This window comes from Mastigoproctus giganteus, chromosome 8 (assembly GCF_048544385.1).
Source record: "Mastigoproctus giganteus isolate SK-2022 chromosome 8, ASM4854438v1, whole genome shotgun sequence".
Classification (NCBI taxonomy): Eukaryota; Metazoa; Arthropoda; class Arachnida; order Uropygi; family Thelyphonidae; genus Mastigoproctus; species Mastigoproctus giganteus.
The window spans coordinates 96723748-96746465 of NC_143582.1; the positions used below are offsets into that span (position 1 = coordinate 96723748).

A 22718-nucleotide genomic window follows, 5' to 3' on the forward strand; every position below is an offset into this window, starting at 1 on the left:
TATTCCTACCACACGATACTCAGTTAACAGTGACCCGCGTATTTTTATTCAATAGCGTCGATTCGAAATGTGCAACTCCCATAACTTTGAGAACTTACATTACCACATTTCTACTGCAGGTTCAAACTAGAACTAAGTAGAGCTAACATGGTTAAAGCTGTATTGTTGGACTTTTTTTTCTCAAGAACTAAAAAAAGTTACTAAGACACCCAAGGCCATAGGATGTCGATATATTGAGGCCTGTAAATTTTGTATATTCTTTCTCCAGTTTGTCTGTTTTGCGGGATGAAAATCCCGTGAATAAAAGTTAGAGCTATAGTATAAGGATTCAAGCAATGAAGGTACTAAATAATTGAAGAGTAATTTCCCGAAAGCTTTGCGTATATGTAAGCTAACATTTAGCATTAGTAGTGGTAAATGATGCAAGAAAGCAAGCTTATACAGCATCAGCCAAAAAAAAAAAAACCCTCACCATTTCCCCATCCCTTTCATCCATTAGAATAGTTTGTCTACTTCTTCCTTGAATTTATTTAAGCTATCAACTTCCAAATCAACAAATGGAAGTTTGTTCCATCAATCAACCATCCGCTCGCTAAAGACCAACTTCCGTACATTTATTCCGTAACCGTCCTTCCTCACTTTGAAGTTATGTCCCTCCTCCTCATGTGTGTAGTCTGAGCAACAGGAAGAATCCATTAGCATTGAGCTTGCGCAATCCATTCAAAGTCTTAATCACCTCAATCAGATCACCTCGCAGGTACCTAGTCTCCAGACGCTGCAATTTGCAGAACGGAAGCCCTTTTTTGGTAGGAGCCCCCGTTTGTTCCCCTCACCAATTTTTGACTCTTCTCTGTACTCGTTCCAGCAGCTCTACATCCTTCCTAAAATGAGGTCTTCAGACCTGTATGCAGTACTCATAGTATGCGAGGTGTGCCCTGACCATTGTTTTATACAATGGGACAGTTGCTTCGGTGGGAGACAACCAAGTTCGACGATAGTGGCACTGTAACAAGAATTTCGTGAACGTAGTGAATACACAGACCTGCGAATTTAAAAATTTAAACTTTTTACGACGTCTAATCTAATTCTGAAGAACACGAAAATAGCCACTGTATTCCAATTTCCTTCTTTTACATTATTCTTTACATGGCTATAAATGCAAATTGAAGTGTGCACATAAAAGGATCACGATACTTTTATGTGTATACTTGATCATTGTGAACTCATAATTTCCTTTTCACTTGTGGTACGTAGGCTAAAAGCAATATTAAGTGACTAGAGCTTTCGACAAGGCTGACACAAGCCACTTGTACGATAACAGAGATAAAACAAATTGGCCGACCTCTATGTTCGACATCACGGCCTTATTTTCATTCTTTCCCATTCTTCCGCGAATAATGACTTCTTCGCATCCTGATGCCCTTGTAACGGCATCAGAAAGCGCATTTGGGTGTGCGATATTGAAGACGCCTAATCTGATTCCGAAGAACACGAAAATAGCGACTCTATTCCAGTCCTCTAACGCATCAATTCCACCAGCTTAAATCAGGCCATCCGACAGGGATTATCGGTGTCAGCAAGAAGGTATCGGCAACGGATGATTAACCACGTGCTGTCAGATTGGATGAGACCCGAGACTACTGGTCTTTAAAGAGGTCAACAAGTTTCCTGACGGAAATGATGTCAAGCGAAAATGCCCTTCTTGCGCTCTTCATCGCTGTTACACTTATTTGCTCATATTATATGGTTTAGGGTGGGAGGATATTCCTTTATCTGGAGGAAGTAATCACGAGAAGGATTTGTTCCAGATTCCAGTTTGTTAAGGGATCTAGAGATTGCAATAGTTGTTCCAGTTCTTCCAAACACGAAATGTATGTTTAGGAGCTTTTCGAGATAATTTGGACGTACTTCTTGCTATACCCATTTTAAAATTCATATTTTACAGTAGTTTAAGCGGAAGAAAAACTTTTACTCCATTATTTTCTTAGCGATTTCCTATCACAGAAGTTGGGATTTCTTGTAGGAACTATTCTTTGTAAAAACTTCTTTTCAGTTTCGCCGAGCGTTTTATTTTGTTTTGCTTTTTCCATCTAGTGAGTCATTTTAAAAGAAACTCGCTAGAAATGCTCGTAATGATTGCTTCCATTTTTAAACAAGTAAATCTGACAAAAAAAAAAAAAGAGTATTAATAATCAAAACGTAACACATTATCTCCATAAGTAAAACACTCTTTTAAAGAGATTTGCCGGCAAATATTATTCCATTTGTAGACCGCATTTTATCATTTTTTTAAAAAATTCATTGAGTTGATATTTGCGAAAATTTAAGGCGGAAGTTCTCTAATTGTATACATTATAATTCAGCAGAACTTCTTTGAACAAATAATGGTTCTTTTAAAATAAGTTTCAGTGACATCTATTAGAACAATGCATGCATCCAAGGAGTTATTGTTATTGCCGAATTCTAGTGTGATCAAAAAACGCGTCTATTTTTCTATGCTCAGTTGGTGAGAAAAAGGGGATTCAAAAATTCTGTACCAGGTACATGATGTGTCCTGCCGATAGTATTTTCCATTTAAGAGTCATCAGCAGGCGTGAAAAACGTTTTAATTTTCAGATATTAATAAAATTCATGGATATAACAATGTTTTTATTCTATTAATAAAAAATTACATATCGGTTACTGAAAGCATTTGTCTGTGATGACTAAAGTAGGATATATAATTTTTACATTGAAGAGTTCACGACTAAATACACCATCTATAGTTGTTCCGTTACGTTTAGTATTTATCGAAAGATCCGATGACATGTCCAAATAGAAAAATGTTTTTATAAATGTACAGAACTCTTTTCCAGCCTCAGATAAGTAAATAAAAAAAAAATTACATTCAATCTGAAAACATCAGGTGACTTTAAACCAGTTGCGTTTTCGAATTAACGCATTTCTCAGTTTCGGAAGTTTTTTTATATTTTAAAACCTTAATATTTCTGTTTCTAAATTCCTTAGATTTCCAGTGATAGGCTATACGTCCACATTATTTCGTTTATTACGAGAGAAAATTTCCTCAATCACATGTTCATATTTTCCACTATCCTGAAAAAACGCCGACCGGGCTAGACGAGTGGGTAAAGTACCTGCCCGGCAACCCAAAGGTCGCGGGTTCGATTCTCGCCTCGGGCTTGGATCAAAGTACTGCAAAAACCTTGGGAGGTGCAATATGGCCACAGAAGCCGATGCGCCAACAACTACCAAATCAAAAAAAAAAAAAAAAACCTGAAAAAACTACTGCAATTTTTAGAGGTTTGAAAGTTTTCCCTCCAGTATAGAGCTAAGGTGAAACCATTATACAAGTATGATTGCAACAATACAAGTTACAATAATTAGCTTCTGGCGGAAGCTGAAGATGACGTCACTTCCTTAACGCTTTTAGCATGACGGTTTTTCGTTACAAAATATTTGGAATAACGCCAGTAAAACGTCAAAAATTATCCTCCGATAATATTAATTAGCATACTTCTGACGAGTTCGAAACCGCATTACTTAACATTACATGCTGTTCTTACAAAAACTATTTCGTAAACCTCGCAGGTTGCACAGTATTTACGATCATTGTCCTTCTACACCCTGTAAATAAGGACTGGGTTTGAATATCGATTCGAATCAGTGTCGGATGAGAGATTTCAATCATCTCACCCACGACTCACCCACCACCTCCCAGAAGTGGGAGGTGGTGGGTGATCAAACTGAATATAAGAATACACGCAACTTACAGACATAATATAGTGACAACTCATAGCCTTAGTTTCGTTGGCTCACAGACAAAAGGACAAATAATAACAACTAAAACGGTCAAACTTAGTTAGCACTGCTCGAGTTTTGTAACCATTTAAATTAAGAAATTAAACTTACACTCCATTGTGATTATTAGTACTGTTCATGTTGGAGGTTGAGAGGACAGAAGATACTCCTTGATATTAGATTTAAATTTCTGTAGATCGCAATTTTCAGGAGATAGATGGAAGGTTGTTCCAGACAACAGAAGTAAAAGAGAAAATGAGGAAGGAAAAAGTTGTTGTCTATGTGTATGGAGCTGGACAGTGAATGCATGTTGACTTGTTTTTTAAAAATTAAAAGAACTGTGCCTGTAGAAGTACCTATAAAAAGGCATGCAGCAAAAACTAATCGTATACGAATGAGAAAGAGAAGGTACTTTATAAGAGAGGAGTCATTAATTAGCCCGATTGCCCTCGTTTGAGTAGAGTCGACCGTAATATTCTATGGTGAGGCAGATTTCGTTTGTATAGAGTAAGTAGGAGTAGCTGTTGGGGTGGTTGGGGGGGGGGATTAAAAGGAACACCGACAGCGAAAATGCTCTTATTGTGCTGATCATTCGCTGTCACTCTTATTTGCATATATTATATGATTTAGGGTGGGATATGGTTCGGGGTTTCTTTTTTACCCGCAGTGCAAAAGAAAACCAAGGTTTTTTTTGATTCAGAGGATGCAATATTTTTGGTGTGTATGACAAGAGAGATTAAAAGTTAGAATAATCCCTAATAGAGTTATGTGACCTTGTATAGAGATCTGAGTGCCGTAGACTTTTTGCGAGAAATAAGACAGGAATGAGTTTTTGATGGATTGAAGGTAAATTAGTTTTCTTCTTCTCCTCATTGGCTAATTTTCTGGAGATCGGCATTTAATGAATTAGTGGTCATTATTAAAGAATTCGAAGTGTGTGTGTGTGGGACCGGCTTCTCAAACAGAAAGGTAGAATTTAGTGTGCTATCATCAACAAAAATATGAATAGGATTTCCAGTCAGTGGAATAACCATAAATATATCAAAGGAAATGCGTGGAAGAAAGAAATGAACCTGAGATCACCCCAATTTTAGTGAACAAGTTATAAGACAGCGGGCCGTCTATGATCGCCAGCAGTGAGCAGTCAAAGAGAAAACTGGTTACTCTATTCAAAAAAAAAAAAAAAAAAAAGAAGAAAACTGGACCTTACCTTCAAAATGGAGAAAACTGAACACTTTTTCAAACTCTTGAGTTAGGAGTTTGTTTAGAAGACCTTTATCTCAGAGAGGATAACTGTAAAATAAATGTCTTATTTTTTTCCCTTGGTGAAAGAGAGATAGTAAAATCCCGCTTACTCTTAGGAATTATCAGAATTTTATCTAAAAAAAATGAATGAGGAATGGATAAATACTTAGAAGAATAAGTAAACGAAGTAAGGGAAAGTGTCATTGGCCACCTTATTTTTTATTTTTGGCTATTTCTGCATAAGCCTTCTTCAGTTCACCATTTTGCAAATACTAATTGTAATACTTATCAAATTACCGTGCATGATGTAAAGGTAACTGAACTGTTATTTCGGCAATAGAGTGCCTTGAAGAAGATGATTCAAATTAATCAAATACTTTCAAATTAATCAACCAGACCGGCACTTTTTTTTTCCCCATTGAGAAGAGACTTACTGAGAATGTCTAGAGAAAGTGATCAGACAATATTATTCTCCAAGGGACTGTTTGGCATTTTTTGCACGCTGTTAATTAATTGGAAAGCAAACAGTTGTATTACTCAGTTGTCTGCAATCCAAATGCAGTTTAGTTTCCCTTGGCGAAAGAGAGATAGTAAACTCCCGCTTACTCTTAGGAATTATGAGAATTTTTCTATTTGCTGAAAATTTGCATAATCTTCCTCATTGATGGAAACGGTCCACTAACTAGGTTTCTTGTCTTGTAACTACAGGCTCTTAAGATAGAGTATTTTAGTATTCATTTATTGTTGTCTTATATTTAAAGGCAGGTCTTATATTTAAAAGCAGGGCGATCATAAAGTAATTTATGATTAAAATGTATAACTGTTTTAATTAAAACATATTTAATCTGCGCACAAGAAAACACGATAACTGAATTTTATTGCGATCTTTCAAAGGAAAATGAAAACATGCATATCGATTTCATCGATCTTATGAAAATTAACAGCTACATATATTTCTCTTGACCGATCTCAAAATTGTATCAAATACAGTTTTCAAAGCTATAGAAGAATACAAAGAATCAAGAAGAGATTAAGGATGGCCTTTTCTCAATTCAATCCTTTCAGGCATTTATATCAAAGTTTGAACAGGTTGGATGCTTTACTGATAAAAAATGTAAAGGTCATTCCTCGATACACGTAGAAACTGTTGTAGAGATTAGCTGAACTGTAAACGGGTTATCTAAAACTTTTTCGTTTGGAGAACTCACTACAAGTGGCACGTCTGGAAGTTTACAAATCCAAAGTTTACAAATCATTATTATAAAACAATAATTAACATCTTGAAACTTCACCATTATAAGTTCAAAACAGTTGAAGAGTTGTCCTCCGATGTGTGTGCTGAAGAAAATCCATACGCAATAACCAAGAAACCGATACATTACGAGCGACAGCATTTTTGAAGGACTTGTTAATGGACCCTTTGTACTGTATACCTGAATGTACAAAGGTATTATGTTGTCATTCCTGACTTTAAACAAAGAAGGGTATTGGACCGAGTGACCTCTCAATGGGATGGACTGTCCCCCATATGTTCATCGAAGAGTTACTGCATTATTAAAGTTTTCATGGAAGAAACATCGGTACTGCCTTTGAAGCAAAGTGTCCACATCGCAGTACAGATTTGGGATGACCAATAAGGTATGACATTGCCTAAAAATATGTCGCGCAACTAAAGAGAGTGATCCGGATAAGTATAATGAATGTGTCTTGAGATCATTTTTCCTCTGCTGTTCATAATAACATTACTCTAACCAGAGTTGGTATCGATTCAGAGAGACGACGTTCTATGGCGTATAATAGCCAAGTAAACTGAGGCCTCACTGTAAAACTTGGTTATTATGTAGATAACTAAGTCTCCATCAAATATTTACATATTTTTACGATAAGTTCCTTTATGAGCATCCTGTAAATGAAAGTGAAATTGTTTTGCTAAAAGTTTCTTCAGTTAAATTTTGGAAGTTATACAATTTCGATACTGCAACAGCTGATCGTTTAATGGAAGGCTGAATTCACTTCAACTCCTGACAAAATTAACTTGGCAGTTACTATAGTGATGTATCTTGACAACCAGTGGACATAATACTGTTTTCTGCAGCTCCTTTTCATCCTAATGCACGTGAGAATGATTCGGCCATATGGAAGTTTGGTTTCGAGGACACCAAAATGAGGGAAGCTATCTTAGCACTCACCAACGGGTAGTTATGTGCGGGTGATAAACGATAAGAGGCTGTGAGCGGTCGTTAGTTTGCGAGGTAGAACACTTCAGCGTCCATCTAATTACGGTTTAACGTTAGCGTTCCTATTTGTCTTCTGCTCTTTACTTTTGAGGTAAAATTTAATGGGGAAGGGAAGAGGACGCGATTAAAGGAATGGAGTAATATCGGAATCGGCTGGAATTAGCAGTCAGCTGCTACTTGCTGAATGGAACGTGTGATATTCACTTTGGTTGTCAACTGGAAGATATATATGGGAAATATCTCCCTCGGGTGAATGCTGACATTTCTCTCATCTGCGCACCATGATTATGCACACAAGGCGTATGTGTGGACTAGTGCGTTAGAGTTGAAACTCTATAACGCATACAGAGAGAGCACTAAGTATTTGTTCTCGTTAATTATGGTCACAAAATTCATTATTCCAGTGAAGTGTTGTATCTGTCTGCGAAAGCGACTGCTGGCTGAAAGAAAATCATACATGAAGAAGTGAGAAGAGTTCCATGATGCAGTTTACTTCTTATACTGATGGTCGATTTGTTTATTTACAAAAAAATTAACCGTTGCCTTTGAAAATGCTCGACTGAAGTCTTTGATGGCTTTGTTTTAAAGAGTTTATTTGCATCACCTTTCTTTTCAAACTGACATTCTGAAGCGTCTTTAGTAATAATTTTGCAAATATTCTCACTCTAATTCCAGATTTTTTTGCAGATATCTTTTTGTTAAAGAACAAATTTTTTTTTTGGGTTATAAAATAACCAGCTCAAGACATTTGCCATCATCTTTTATCATCCAATAATTTTATTCTGATGTTAATATCAATTATTGTTTCACAACTACGCAAAGTGAGCATAAAATAATTTCCTGTGACGAATACATATTTTATAAACGGATATTTGTTTATTCCTCAAGGGAATACAAAATATTGCACAATCTGTTTACGTAAAGTATCAGTGGACTTAACTGACTAGTTGTGAAAATAATTTCGCAGACATCGCAGGGATTTAAATCGCAGCTTTGTGAAGGCCATTTATGCATCTTTGAGAAGAGTTGATAAACTTCGATGGAAATGAGTTGCTGCCGATCTTTCTGGAATATGATTCTCTCATGGTTGTTCCATTCACTCAGTTCAGGCAAAACGATATCCGAGGTTGTTGTTATTGAGTTTTAGATTCGAACTCAGGTCTTTTCTGCCCGATGGGGGAGGATGGTGATCCTAACAACTGTGGTACCCACGAGGGCATATCTGATGACACTCTGGTGATCGTTATCCGGTTACTGTAATATTTTTGAGTTGTGAGGAAGACGTCATCCCATTGACGTTTTCCTCAAAGAAATACTAATTTAAAACTGCAACGTAATGCCATCATAGAGTAAATTTTTCATCATGGAGAAGAGTTTCAATGTAAGCATGGGACGAAGTGTCCTTTGTGGAGGTGACAGTCCATCCGTCAGTATTAAGAGACAAAGTTTTGTTCCTGAGATAAGGATTGACCAGAAATACAATTTATTAAGGAGCTTCAACGAATACTTAAAAACTCCGTCTAATTGTTCTAAAACACTAATCCTAATCTTTTTCTTATTGTAGTCTAAATTCCGGTCGTTGAGTTAGCTTGCTGACATATGGTTATAGTGATTCATGTCGTCTTTTATGAAAAAAATTATAAAATCAAATGATTTATTTTTTATTAGTAGTTGTTTGTATCCTAATCTCTGATATCACGCCAAATGACCAATGCCTGTCTCTTTTTATGTTTTTTTTTGTGCTGAAGTAACTAAATCCACGAGACGTAGTGCATTTTGACTGTAAACTGCGTGTATTTTGTATGTGTGGGTGTGTGTTAGGTTTGTCTATTTTGCTGGATGGAAAACTTGAGTTTCCGAGGAAGAACCGTGTAACCTTCATCCGAGAACAACCAAATACATAGACAGTTGGCTACAGTCGCAATGTTCACCATGGACCAGCAGCCCATGGGTTAAGAATTCTGCACTGAAGTATGGAAGAACTTAGAAGTTGACTTTTCTTTAAACAGGATTCGTGGTCTAATTTATGAAAGGAAGAATACAGAGAGAGAGAGAGAGAAGATTGATTATCCTATTTTTCTATCGCGATTTTTGCTTTGGATATATGTATTTGCATTACGATTATCGGTCATAACCTAGCAGACAATACCAAATAAGATTTAACAGATTCAGATTTGGATTGATAGAGAAGACAGGCATAAGACTTCGAGGTCGTTTAGGCTGTAAATACTAATCACAGCTGACTGGCTGATACACCTGAACAAGCATTATAGCTAATCTAAAGCAACGAGCAGAAACGAAGACGCTGGAAAAGTGACTAGAACAAAATCCTTAGAGCACAAAAGAAAGGAATAAACAGATAGCAAGACTGAGCTGTGAGAAGTTAATTAGGTTTCGTATGTTTGTAGTGGAAGAAACAGGAATCGATATGGGTTAATTGTATCTTTTATAATGAGGTGTAATAGTTTTTATATCGTGTTCTTTTACTGAGCTGTTTGAGAATTCTGAACTTGGCGTTATTGGTTTTATAATCCCCTCCAGATATTACTGCACTCATGTTTGTTAGGGAAAACCCAAAATTAATTACTTTTATAAAAGTTAACATGGCAAGAGGGTTTGGGATTTTGTGTACAACGCAGCAATTATTATAATTTCATTTAAGATAAAGAAAGTTGATTGTGTCTTTTCTTCTGTTTTGCTGGGAATGGGAATTCAGATTTTTATAGAAATTTCTTAATTTTTATTCAAATAGCAACAGAAACACGAGCACAAAGTTTTCACGTAGTGTAGCGCAGGTACTGTAACAGTAATACTGCACTATGTTAATGATAATACGATATTTGGCCTTTTGCTCTACTACACTAATTAATTAAGATTTATTGCAGCACAAATAAGAAATCCAGGAAGCACTCATCAATAAAGATAGGCATCATATTTTCATGACATTCAAGCTACCTTAGGCAGCTTGAATATCAAGAATTGTGGATATCCACGTTTGGCACTTTAGGAATCCTCTTAAACCTGCTGAAATATTAAACCTTCAGTATTGGAAGTGTTCCTTACAAACAGTAATCGACAATATGAAAATTTCTGCTCCATGGAAGTACAGCATGTGGCGTCTTTTTCGCTCTCAGTCTTGCAGCAGCACTCTGGCCATCTCGAGCAGTTGTTTTAGCTTATTCCGACGACACGAAATATTTCATATTCAATTAAGACCATAGACATTTCTCAGACGTCCTCCAACTCAAAATCAGTGGTGAAATCCATACCAGCAGATCTGCCACCGTTGGATACGTTAAGAGTAAGGAGACCCAGGACTGATATCGTGGTTTTTAAAAGCCCTCTGGGAGGAGACCCGTTCACAAACTTCGTGGATCCGAAAAAAAAAAAAAAGTTAGGTCGAGGATAACTGTTGATACAAAGGAGAAATTCAAGAAGAAGAAGATTTCATTTCATACACTGCTATCTATACATTTACTCGTCCAAACTATTTCGAACTTTATTTCATGTATTTACAGTGTCAAGATATCTTCCAATACAACTATATTTAAATCCGCGTGGGGAGAATTTTAGTCATGCCAGAGCTCATCCAGTTGTTTAGAGGAAGGCTGGATTGTGTAAGGCCCATATTTGGAAGGGATGTTATTAGTTCTATAAATATCTTGGAACATGACAAAAAACAAGAAATTGTAGTGAAATTAGTGATGTGCATAATCGAGAGTCATTATCTAAGTAATCGATTATGGCGATTTTCGTAATCGATTACATGCAAATTAGGTGATTACGAAATCGACAGTGGAGGGATTTCATTCGATGTTTTCAAAACTAATATATATACACTGAATGATCATTGAATTATGACCACCTACCTAATACTTCGTCCTCCTTTTGCCCCCAGTACAGCAGCTATCCGACTTGGCATTCATTCAATAAGATGTCGGAAGTGTTCGGGAAGTATGGTCAACGAAGCTGTGTGTAATGCAGTCAGCAATGCAGGTATGGAGGTGATTGGTGTATCCAGAAGCCTGATATGCCTTTCCATAATGTCCCACAAATGCTCTATGGGATTTATATCGGTGGAGTTCGGAGGCCAATCGATATGCTGGAAGTCAGAACTGTGTTCCTCAAGCCATTCCTGCACAACAAGTGCCGGATGGCTCGGCGCATTATCATCTTGGAAGACACCATCGCCATTCGGGAAAAAGTGTAACATAGCGGCGTGTACACAGTCAGCAAGCAGTTGACGATAGCGGAGACCAGTGATACGTTGTTCCACATTCACCAGGGGTACAAGTTCCTGCCAGTGAAACATGCCCCACACCATATAACTGCCTCCGAACTTTTGGTACGATCCATGATGTATTGAGAGCCTCATGTTGTTGACGCCAAATCCGTACACGACTATCCACGGTGTGGAGAAATAACGTGACTCATCTGACTAGCACACCATCTTCTAGTCTTCTAACGTCCAACTTGCATGCTCTTTGCAACAGGCGAGTCTTTTACGCCGATGAACCTTGGTTAGGAGAGGAAGCCGTAGGGGTCGTCTGCTGGTATAACCCACACGTGTGAACGTGCGACGCATGGTCATGGCAGATGTTCCGAGTTGGGACAAGGTTGTATTGGGTAGTCAAATCTTCAACAGTGCTGCGCCTGTTCGCCTGTTCGCCTGTACGATTCGTCGGACCCGGCGCTAACCTCAAACATCAACCTTTCGCTGACCTTTGCAGTCTTGCCGTCGGGTCGTCGTTTGACCATTTTGACGCCAGTCCTGGTACACTTCAACAACGGCGGCTCTCGAACACCCCACCTGTTCAGCCGTTTGGGAAATCGAGGCGCTAGCTCGTCGAGCACCCACAGTCTGTCCTTTATTAGTCCAATAAATCCTTCCTTTTACCCATCACGCTCGGAATTTTACCACCTACTGAACCACTGATACCTTACCTATGCTACGTAGGTTGACTAACTGCACAATCTCGTATCTCACGTGGTCAACGGGTCGCATTCAGTTTTCATAGGGGTGGTCATAATTCAGTGATCTTTTGTATATATATACACACACTTAGAGGGCAGAAATCATGGGATACCTACCTAGTAACGGGCCCACCTTTCGCCCAGATAAGGGCAGTCACACGGCTAGGCATTGAGTCCACTAGTTCACGAAAGCGTTCCACAGGTATTTCCATCCATGCTTGCTGCACTGCTGTCCATAATTCGTCGCATTTCTGGGTGGAGGATCCAAAGCTCAAATGGACCTTTCCACTGCATCTCAAAGATTGGCCACACGGTTCACGTCTTGTGAACGGGGAGCCACTCCATGGTGGTAAATCTGCGGAATACTCTTCGAACAATGTTCTAGTCACCACGGCTCTGTGGGGAGGCGCATTGTCCTGCTGGAAGAGTCTATTGGCCTGTGGGTGCACGATAATCATGAAGAGATGCAGATAGTCTGCAAGGATGAACACGTAACCTGGACCGTTCAGAGATGTATCTGGACGTACCAGAGGTCCGAACTTGTGCGAGCTGAACAATCCTCAGACCTTACCGACCTTCCACCTACCTGTAAAGTTCCTTATTGACATGACTGGTGCATAGCTTTGTTCTGTTTCCACCAGATACGCACTCTCCCGTCTTCTCGAAATAACTGGAAATTGGACTCATCGGACCAGGAGACCCGTCTCCAATCATCCAAGGTCCAGTGCCGACGTTCCTTTGCCCATTTGAGGCGTAGAGTCCTGTGTCGCGGTGTTAGCAATGGGACTCTGGTGACTCGGCTAATGATCGCGGGCGCCTCCGTAGCCAGGTGGGCAGGAGCAGCAGTGCGTAGCACACGCTTCTTGATTAGACCGGGGGTCCTGCCCGTGACCACCAAATACGGAGGATGCGGAAAGGTCGGGGAATGACCACCGCATATCCCCGGAGCAATATGGCTTAGTTGCTAACGTTCCTAAAAAAACAAATAACATAACATAACCAAATGATCGCGCCTAGTATTGCGGCTAATGATCGCCTGATGGTCTTGATCGAGACGTTTCTGGCACATCTCTCGTTGAAGTCGGCGGTGATTTGTGCCACTGTCGCTTTCCGGTTGGCTGAAACAATGAGAGACAGATGTCGACGGCCACGTTCATCTATCACGTTTTTCCGCCCACAGCGCTGTCCGAGATGAGATGTTATTCCGGAAATGGCATATTCCCGTTATACTCTCGAACGGGGATAATGCAATTTCTGTACTACCTCCGCGATAGAGTGACCCATGCCTTGGGCACCCACTATCATTCCTTTTTCAAAATCGGTTAACTCATGACGTTCATCCATACTGACCTTAAATTACCGTCTACGTGAATGTAGTGTACCTATATACCTGCCAAGCGGTGGGTTCGTCCACTAGTGAGAGGGATGACAGTGTCGCGTTGCCTAGGAATCAGGTATCGCATGACACGAATTCTGTCCTTTTAGTGATCAGTGAAGTATATTCACCTACGTAATACCGTGTTGCGCTATCGTTGTCACGATTAACAGCCTCTGTTCATCTAGGCATTGACTCCACTAGATATCTGAAGATGTTCGTAGAAATCTGTAGCCATGCTGATTGCATGGCTTTCCACAGTGTTGACATATAGGATGGTTGTGCGTCCATACGTCTCACTTCCCGTTTCAAAACGTCCCACATATATTCAATTGGATTGAGGTCAGGCAAATTTGAAGTCGAGTCAAGATGGGTGATATCTTCAATGTGTTTTTCTAACCACTTGTGCATAGTGTGGGCTCGATAGCACGGCATATTATTGTCTTGTAAGATCGCGTTTTTGTATGGAAAATATTCAACTTAGCAAGGTGCACGTGGTCTCCTAAGAGCTGCTGGTAGGCCTCACCAGTGGAACGTTGGTCCATACCCACCAGGGGCCCTAGTTTTTGCCAACAAAACATGCCCATGTTAAGCAACCACCGCCACCTGCCTATATAGTGGGTACCACGCACGATGGGTCGTGTTGCTTGCGCCACACCCGAAGGCGTCCATCGGCGTGTTGCACCAGGTATTTGGACTCACTCCGACTAGCGCCGCACACTCAGACGTATAGGGTTCTACAAGCGACCCAAGAGACATCCTCTTCTCACCGCTGATCATCGTCGATGGCGAATGTTGTGGTAAAAATCATTCTATATAAACTAAATATAAAATTTAATGGAAATCTGTCCACTGGAAGTCGGGCTGTTACATGCGGATGGACGGATATGGCGAAGACAATAGGCGTTTATTCATATTCGTTAGCGCTTCTGAAAAGGGTAACGAAACATTTATCTCTAATTGATTCCCCCACCCCACAAAGAGGGAGCATGTATTAAAACTACATTAATAAGTACAGTTGCGTATATATAAATTACTTGCATATTTAACAGTATGATCGCATAAAGACGATTACTTAGATACAAAAACTGATAAAAATCTGAAAACTGATGCTTTATTGACCTGCGTTCAACTTTTGTTATAATTTATATTTTATACACGAACTTGCACAAAACACGACTTTCATCTTCCTTCAGTAAATTAAAGGTATTGCATGTATAGCTTAATGAAGAGAGTTTAGGTTTTAACATTATGCTTCAACAATTTGCTAATTCACTAAAATGAAAGCACAAGAAATATTTAGGGAGATTTCTTCAGATGCTGGCTAATTGAATTTGGTCGAAGTTATAATAATTACTGTATTTTCATTTACATTTCAAGGTGTAAATGGAAATAATTTTCTTGTGTATTAGTTTTCATTCTATGAGCTTCATAAAAGGGTCCAGAGCACTCGGTATGGTTATTTGCTGCTTCGTATGCTTCTGTGTTTATTTAAAATGCCTTCCTATTGTTCCATTTCTGGTGTTCCTGTTTTTCTGCAAAGTGTTGTATGAAACCTTTAGAGATTCTCCTAATTGTAGTGAAGAGTATTTGGGGGAATAAGGTATTTTCTTGCTATCTTAACTTAGTCGGAAAGATAATTTTTCTTTATTTGGTTTTCGTCGTATCGAAATCAGTTTTCTGGTCTTAAATTTAACTGCTCTCTCTCTCTTTCTCTTTCTCATTTATTCACTTTACTGAGATAAAAGTCTCTATCCTATCTTACATTGCACAAAATGTTTGATATGGGATTTTAATTCTCTTCTCCGAGAAGAAAATGGGGATGGAGAAGGAAATTTACAAAAAGGAGAAACTTTTTAACTTACGTCTGCAGTTTTGAGCGTTGTAAAACGAAATGAAAAAAAAAAAAAAGGAATTACATTACTTACATGTATTCTGTGGTACTTTTGGTAGTCATTCCGTCTGGCCAGACCATGAAGCAATTAATTCTGTAGTCGCCGTTTGAGAAGGTCTCGATATCGGTTGTGGAATAGAGCAAGTTCGGGAGTGAAAGAAGGCTGCTTGCCACCCAAATCCACAGCGTGATGTTGAGAGTGGTGATGCGAGACATCCTGGGCTTGAGAGGATGCATAATAGCCATGTACCTAGAGAGAAATCGATAACTTTACTTAAAATACACGATAAGTTATTTTTACATTAGTTTTTATTATTATAATAGGTAAGACGACTTCACATACTTGACTGAATTATATGAACAGTTGAATATTAATTTAAGCAATAACTTAATTTAATTACTCTTTAATAATAGCTCGAGATTCACTCTTTCTGCAATGTATCTATAATGCATGAATTAATCAAATATTTTCTTAGCATACTTAAGAATTCTCGCTCCAGCATTTTGAAGAGAATCAGTAATCTCACAAAACTGTCATAATTTTTCGTACTGCAATGACCAGATTACTTCCTATTTATAACAAAGTTTTCTTCCATCCTGTTGAAGACAGGTCTGGTTGATAAGATGGAGAAATTGCGGGCATTATACGCCAGCGATCATTAAGTACTAATTACTGGCTGTTTAATTCGCTAATCTGAGAAAATTAAGAGAAGTTAGACTAGGCGTCGTATTATTTCCTAATTATTACATGCATGAAGATCTTCAGTCGTCAGCCCAAGTAAGCTCTAGACGAAATGTGGCACGAGATTTGCTAGGAGGAGACTAATCTCTCTCAGAGGATCAAAACTGGCTTTTCTAACATCTTGATTCTTTTAGAACGTGTGCATAAAAGATATTATTATATACAGTACATAAATTATTGACGTCAGTAATAAGCACAGTGTTTTTAAAATTATAAATATAAAACTTTAATTTAAATTAACGAAAAGTTTAATTGGTTCACTTTAACAGATAATTATATATTGCATATTCGTGCCTTTCCTAGGCCAAAACCATTTTCTTATTGAAGTATTCCGTGCACTCTTGTACCTCATTCTTTATCAAGCATTAATGAGATGCAAACAAGGCATATGCAGACAGAATTTTCGTTGGGAAAAGCGCATTATATTTCTTTCCCTTACCACGAAGTCCAAAGTAGCGCATTGCACGCAAATAGGAAATTGGGTGCGGACTAGAAATGGCTAGAATGAATACATTAATTTAGAGTTTATTAAAAATTTCCACCTAACATAACTTGGCAGTATCTATAAATTATCTTTTTTGTGGTTACTTCTGATTACGTTGCTCAACTTGAAACTAGAACATGAATTCTAGTTGGGGAGAATTAAAAACACCGAATGGAGTTGAAAGTGGACATAATAGTGGTTCACAGATGTTTAAATCTGGAATACCTTTCTGAAAACCCTTTTATGAATATAAAAATATTAGACGATATTACAACTCATTCAATCCTAGTTTAGAATTCGTGAATCTAAGTTTGTGTAATAAAGTTGGGACTTGTCATTACCAATTTGTATTTCATGTACTTGTATAAGCCTGTAATTATATTATGTGAGCAATTTATTAACTATAATAACTGTAAGTTAGTTCTTATAATTAATAACTAAGTTTAACTTACAATTAAGTTTATTTAAGAGGTGGCGTGTGATGGAGGTTTATGCTATCTTGATAGCATAATAATTAACGCCTGCTATGTACAATACATTACACATTACACCCCTCTTCATGGTTTTCGACGTTTATAAACTAATAAACGTTTTTAACTCAGTTTTTTACGCTGATTTCAGAAATGTTATTCGTTTTTTTCTATCACTTACAGTTTCTTTACAAATTAAGTTGATGTCATGAGTTGTATTATTGAATGTATTGAGTTAGGAGTAAATTCTGAGAATTTGTAAACTAAATCTTCATTGGCAGCATTGCCTTCAGTCATTTGTTTCTTGTTTTATATTACAGAATTTGTAAAAAAATGTGTTTTGTGCATATTTTGAAGTGAAACTCGGTGACCAATATAAACAATGAGCTCCACATAAAGTTTGCCGAACCTGTGTTGAAACATTGAGATTTCGGAAAAATGGTAAAAAGAAGGTTATAGCCATTTGCAATTCCCATGATTTGGTGGGGCCTACAAAGCGATGACTGTTACATTTGCTTAGTTAATGAACACGGACACAATGCAAAAATTAAGAAGGGCATTGTTTATCCTAATATTCTCCGGCAACTGGCGTTTTTCCTTCAGCAAAACATACAAATCGACCATAGAACACTCGCAATTTGTAGACATAATGCACAATGCACGGCAGATGAATAAATATTCGGGTGGCCTATTATGATAATTTTTTTTGTATCCTAATGTTCCATCTACCATTAGGCCGGTACCATATGGAGATAACCTGCTGGTTCCATGATCTTCATTTATATTGGAGAATATCGCCGCAGGAAGTGCTTAAATCGAGGCATCTGAAGATGAAACTGAAGTCAATACGCCTGGCGACATTGATTCCAGCCCTCAACTGTTTTCACAGCATGAACTCGATGATCTGGTAAGTGATTTAAATTTACCAAAGGAATCTGCAGAACACCTTGGTTCTGGACTTAATTCAAAAAATCTTCTAGCACATGGGATGTTTTTTTCATAGTACAAATACAGTGAATGAGAACTAGTCCTCTACTTTTCTGAGGACGATTCTATGGTTTTTTGCGGTGATATAAATGGCATAATGAATTAGTTACAATCCTACACACTGGAGACTTTTTATTGACTCATCAAAGTGGAGTCTCGAAGGTATGTTGCTCCACAATGGAAATAAATATAGTCAATTCTAGTAGCTCACTCTGTGGATTTGAAAGAAACATAAGAACTTGAAGAGGTTGTAGATAAATATTAAGCATGAAGAACATGGTTAGTGGGGCTGTACTGACTTTTAAGTGATTGACATGTTATTTGGACAGCAATCTGGCTATACAGAAATGCCTTGGTTTTGTATGTGAGCGGAGCAGTTGGGCAAGGAGTAAGCACTGGGTTGTCAAAGTCTGATCAAAGAGGGACAGTTTGTTCCCTGGATCAAAGAACATAGTTCATAAACTACTGGTAGATCCCACACCCGCCCTTCTTCCTCCCTTGTGCATGAACTCTGTTTGATAAAATAGGTTGTGAAAGCTTTACCTCAGGGAAGGATCTTGCTTCAACTACCTTTGTACTAAATCCCCTGCTCTCGTGGGTAGCATAGTTGGTAGAATCGCTGTCCTCCCCACACCGGGTGGAAAAGATCTAAGTTCAAGTCCCGTTCAATGATGTGACGAATTTCTATGGGTCTTTTTCACAACGTGGCTCAGTTAGTCTGTTTCAGGCGAGGGTAGCATGATTTTTCTCCCCGAAACTTGGTTTTTTCCGTCTAGAAAACAGAAAATCGACCACAGAACACATGCAATTATAAAAGTGTACGCACTGAACAATATGGCCTTAGTCGCTAATGCCCCAATACTCTACAACAACAAATTCTCGTTGATCAAAGGCTGACACAAGTAACTATAGACCTGTGAGCTTAACTTCTGTTCCAGGAAAATTAATGGAGGCACTGGTTAAAGAAGCACTGCAGGATCATTTAGACAAGACTTCAGTTATAGCTCAGACACAGCATGGTTTTGTTAAGGGGAAGTCTTGCCTGACCAACTTGATTGGATACTATGATGCAGTCACAAAGAACTGGATGCAGGGAATAACTTTGATATTATATACTTGGATCTTAGAAAGGCTTTTGATACTGTTGCACATGGAAGACTGCTACACAAATTGGAGCAGTGTGGCATTGGAGGCAAGTTGCTGCTATGGATAAAGGGGTGGTTGAGGGGGAGAAGACAGAGAGTGGTAATTAATGGACACTGCTCATCGTGGACTAATGTTATTAGTGGAGTCCCTCAGGGCTCAGTGTTGGGTCCATTATTGTTTTCTGTATTTATAAATGATATTGATGATGGTATATCAAGCTTAATGTCCAAGTTTGCAGATGATACAAAGGTTGGCAGGGTTGTCAAGGACACTACTGACACTATGCTGCTGCAACAGGATCTGGAAAGGTTGAGCAGATGGGCTGAGAGGTGGCAAATGAAGTTTAACATTGACAAATGTAAAGTACTACACATGGGAAACAGCAACCCCAGAGCAACGTATCAACTCTGTGGTACTACACTGACAGTGGTAGAGAATGAAAGGGACTTGGGGGTGGTTGTGCAGGCAGATATGAAGTTCTCTGAGCAGTGCAGACGGGCTGCAAGAGTAGCTCATGGAGTATTGTCAATGATATACAGGAATTTTTCCAGCAGGGATAAGGAGGTGATTATTCCATTGTATAAGGCAATGGTCAGGCCACACCTAGAGTACTGTATACAGGTCTGGAGGCCTCATTTCAAGAAGGATGTAGAGCTGCTGGTACGAGTACAGAGAAGGGCAACAAGATTAGTGAATGGAACAAAGGGGTGCTCTTACGAAGAAAGGCTTAAGTTTTGCAAATTACAGTGTCTGGAGACTAGGCACCAGCGAGGTGATCTGATAGAGGTGTATAAAGCCTTGAATGGTTTAAGCATGCTCAATGCTGATGGGATTCTTCCTCTAGCTCAGAAAAATCACCTGAGAGGGCATAAATTCAAATTGAGGAAAGACAGATGTAGGATAGACGTGCGGAAATTTGCCTTTAGCCAGCGGGTGGTTGGTTGGTTGGTGGAACAGACTCCCATCCCTTGTGGTGGAGGTTGATAGCCTAAATAAGTTTAAGGCTCAGCTGGACAGGTATTTTGAACGAACAGAGGGGTGAAGTGGAAGTGGGTTTTTTTTTTTTTGGCTGATGCTGCATAAGCTTGCTTTCTTGCATCAAATGCCTCTACTAATGCTAATGCTAATGCTAATCACCCAAGAGAAGCTAAAACAAAGTATTTTTGCTGGACATCAAATTCGCAAACTGATGAGGGATCGAGATTTTGAGGAAACTAAGAATTTAGTTGAAATATGTTGGCAAACTTGCAACGTGAGTATCAAGGTACATTTTGTACATACAAAATCTAGCAATTTTTAGGAAGTGTAAATGAAGAACGGTGAGAGGTTTCATCGGGACATTAAAGACGTGGAGATGAGATAATAGGGGAGGTGGAATGTCAACATGATAGCTGATTATTTTTAGATCCTGAAGAGATACTGTAAAGTAGAAGTATCTGCAAGAAAATCTAAAAAGAATCGAAAATTGCACCGTTTGTAGATTAGTTTTTAAAATGAGAGGTGAGTGTTTAGTGGAATTTTTACCTTTTTAATAGTATTTTAAACATTTATTTAAATATAAAAGTCTGGTAAAATTAGCATTTTGTTATAATGTCAGTGCACATATTGAAAAAAATTTGTGGAAAATCAAATTTTCTTTTGATTATTGAAGAAACCTGGTGATGGAAGCAAACAGAAGTCGTTTTTGAAATCAGCATTAGAAAAATGATTCAGAAACATCCTTTTCTGAGAAAATATCACTGAACCTTTTCCATTATGCAGAGTAGTGTATTAGAACCGTTGTGGATTTGTTTTTCACGATACTGCCTAAGGTTTTACATCTTAAAAATTATATGTAATTTTAAATAAACTCTATTATTATTATTATATTTATAATATTTCATTAATAAGTGATATATATATATAATAGGAAAAGTGAAATATGATATAAAAATTATAATTCGAAGAGTCTTAGCAAGGAATATAATACAAATTGCGCAAACACATCAGTAATTGATGTGTTTGTACAAATGAATAATGATATTGTAAATCAGGATATTATAAGCAACAATAACAGTTGAACTCGTTAACGAGTTTTATCCAGTTTAATGGATAAAAGAATTTCATGCTTTTAAAACCTAACTATGTATTGAGTCATTTGTTAGAAAAAAATGGACGAAATGTTATTAATGAGACATATGAATGTATATATATACACCGGTATATAAATAAATGAAATTATGGAAATATAAACAACACTTAAAAAATAACAAATAGAAACATTTAGAGATGACGTTAAAGAAGACGTTAGAAGAAATAGATATAACTAAAGGATTAAAAGAAGAAGATTTGCGGTGTCTTGTCTTTCAGCTTAATAATGGATAATTTAATTAATGAAGTAAATACAGTAAATAAAGGAATTAGAATGAATTAAAAATAAGTATAATCTGCTATATGGATGCAGTATAGTGGCAGAAAGTGGAAACGATTTGTGAATGCTACGTCATTTTAATAAAAAAGCAAATTATTATAATAGAGATATATCCATAGGGAAAACAAAGAGCCTAACAAAAGCAAAAGAACTGCTGAGTTGTAAATTAAAATTAAATTTGGTAATATAATTCGAAACTACCCTAACATTAATAAGCTGCTAAATTTAAAATATAAAACCTATAGATGACCTATAATAATGTATGCTGAGACAAGAGGCACACACACACAAATTAAATCATAATTCACTATATGGTCTGTGCATAGAAAATTAAATTAAATCACAATTTCTGAAACTTCTACCAAGAAATTAAGCCCACGATCAACACATGACTAGAAACTCTTGGCCTATGTGGTGATATGGGGTATGTGTTTTTGTCCTAGGAGATTTTAATCATTACAATGAAAATTTATTTATTTAAGTAGAGAAATTTATACCCTTCTCTGTATTTAGTAAAATCCAGTTACTCGTATTAACGCGATCTAATATTGATTTCTTACCTGTAAACGCATAGTTTCTTGAAAGTTAAAACTATTTTATTTCCATCCAAAACATTTGAAACAGAATGGTTCCAACTTTTATGAAATTTCATGATCATGTAAAATGTAACCTGACCATACAATTTCATGGCCGTGTTACGTTTTAATGTAATGTAACATTTAGTGTTAGGATTAGTATTAGTATTACTAATGTCCATATGGTGCAACGAAGCCTAACACTTATGCTGCATCAGCCAAAAATAAATAAATAAATAAATAAAAGAGTAAAATAATAATAACTAAAAAAAAAAGAAACAGACAACCCTCCACCCTTAGGTAACTATCCAGCTGACCTTTGAATTTCCCCAAACTGTCAGCCTCTACCACCCATGTAGGTAACTTATTCCAGTAATTTAT

At 37.6% G+C, this 22718-nt stretch overlaps 1 protein-coding gene across 1 annotated transcript in view; it reads right to left on the reverse strand.

Annotated features, from left to right (window-relative positions):
• Positions 1 to 22718, reverse strand: part of LOC150081729 (tachykinin-like peptides receptor 99D) — a 280359-nt gene that overhangs the window by 39850 nt on the left and 217791 nt on the right. The window contains exon 2 of the mRNA XM_090379600.1: positions 15558 to 15773. Coding sequence (XP_090235726.1) covers positions 15558 to 15773 — 216 coding nt within the window. The remainder of the gene's footprint in view (positions 1 to 15557; positions 15774 to 22718) is intronic.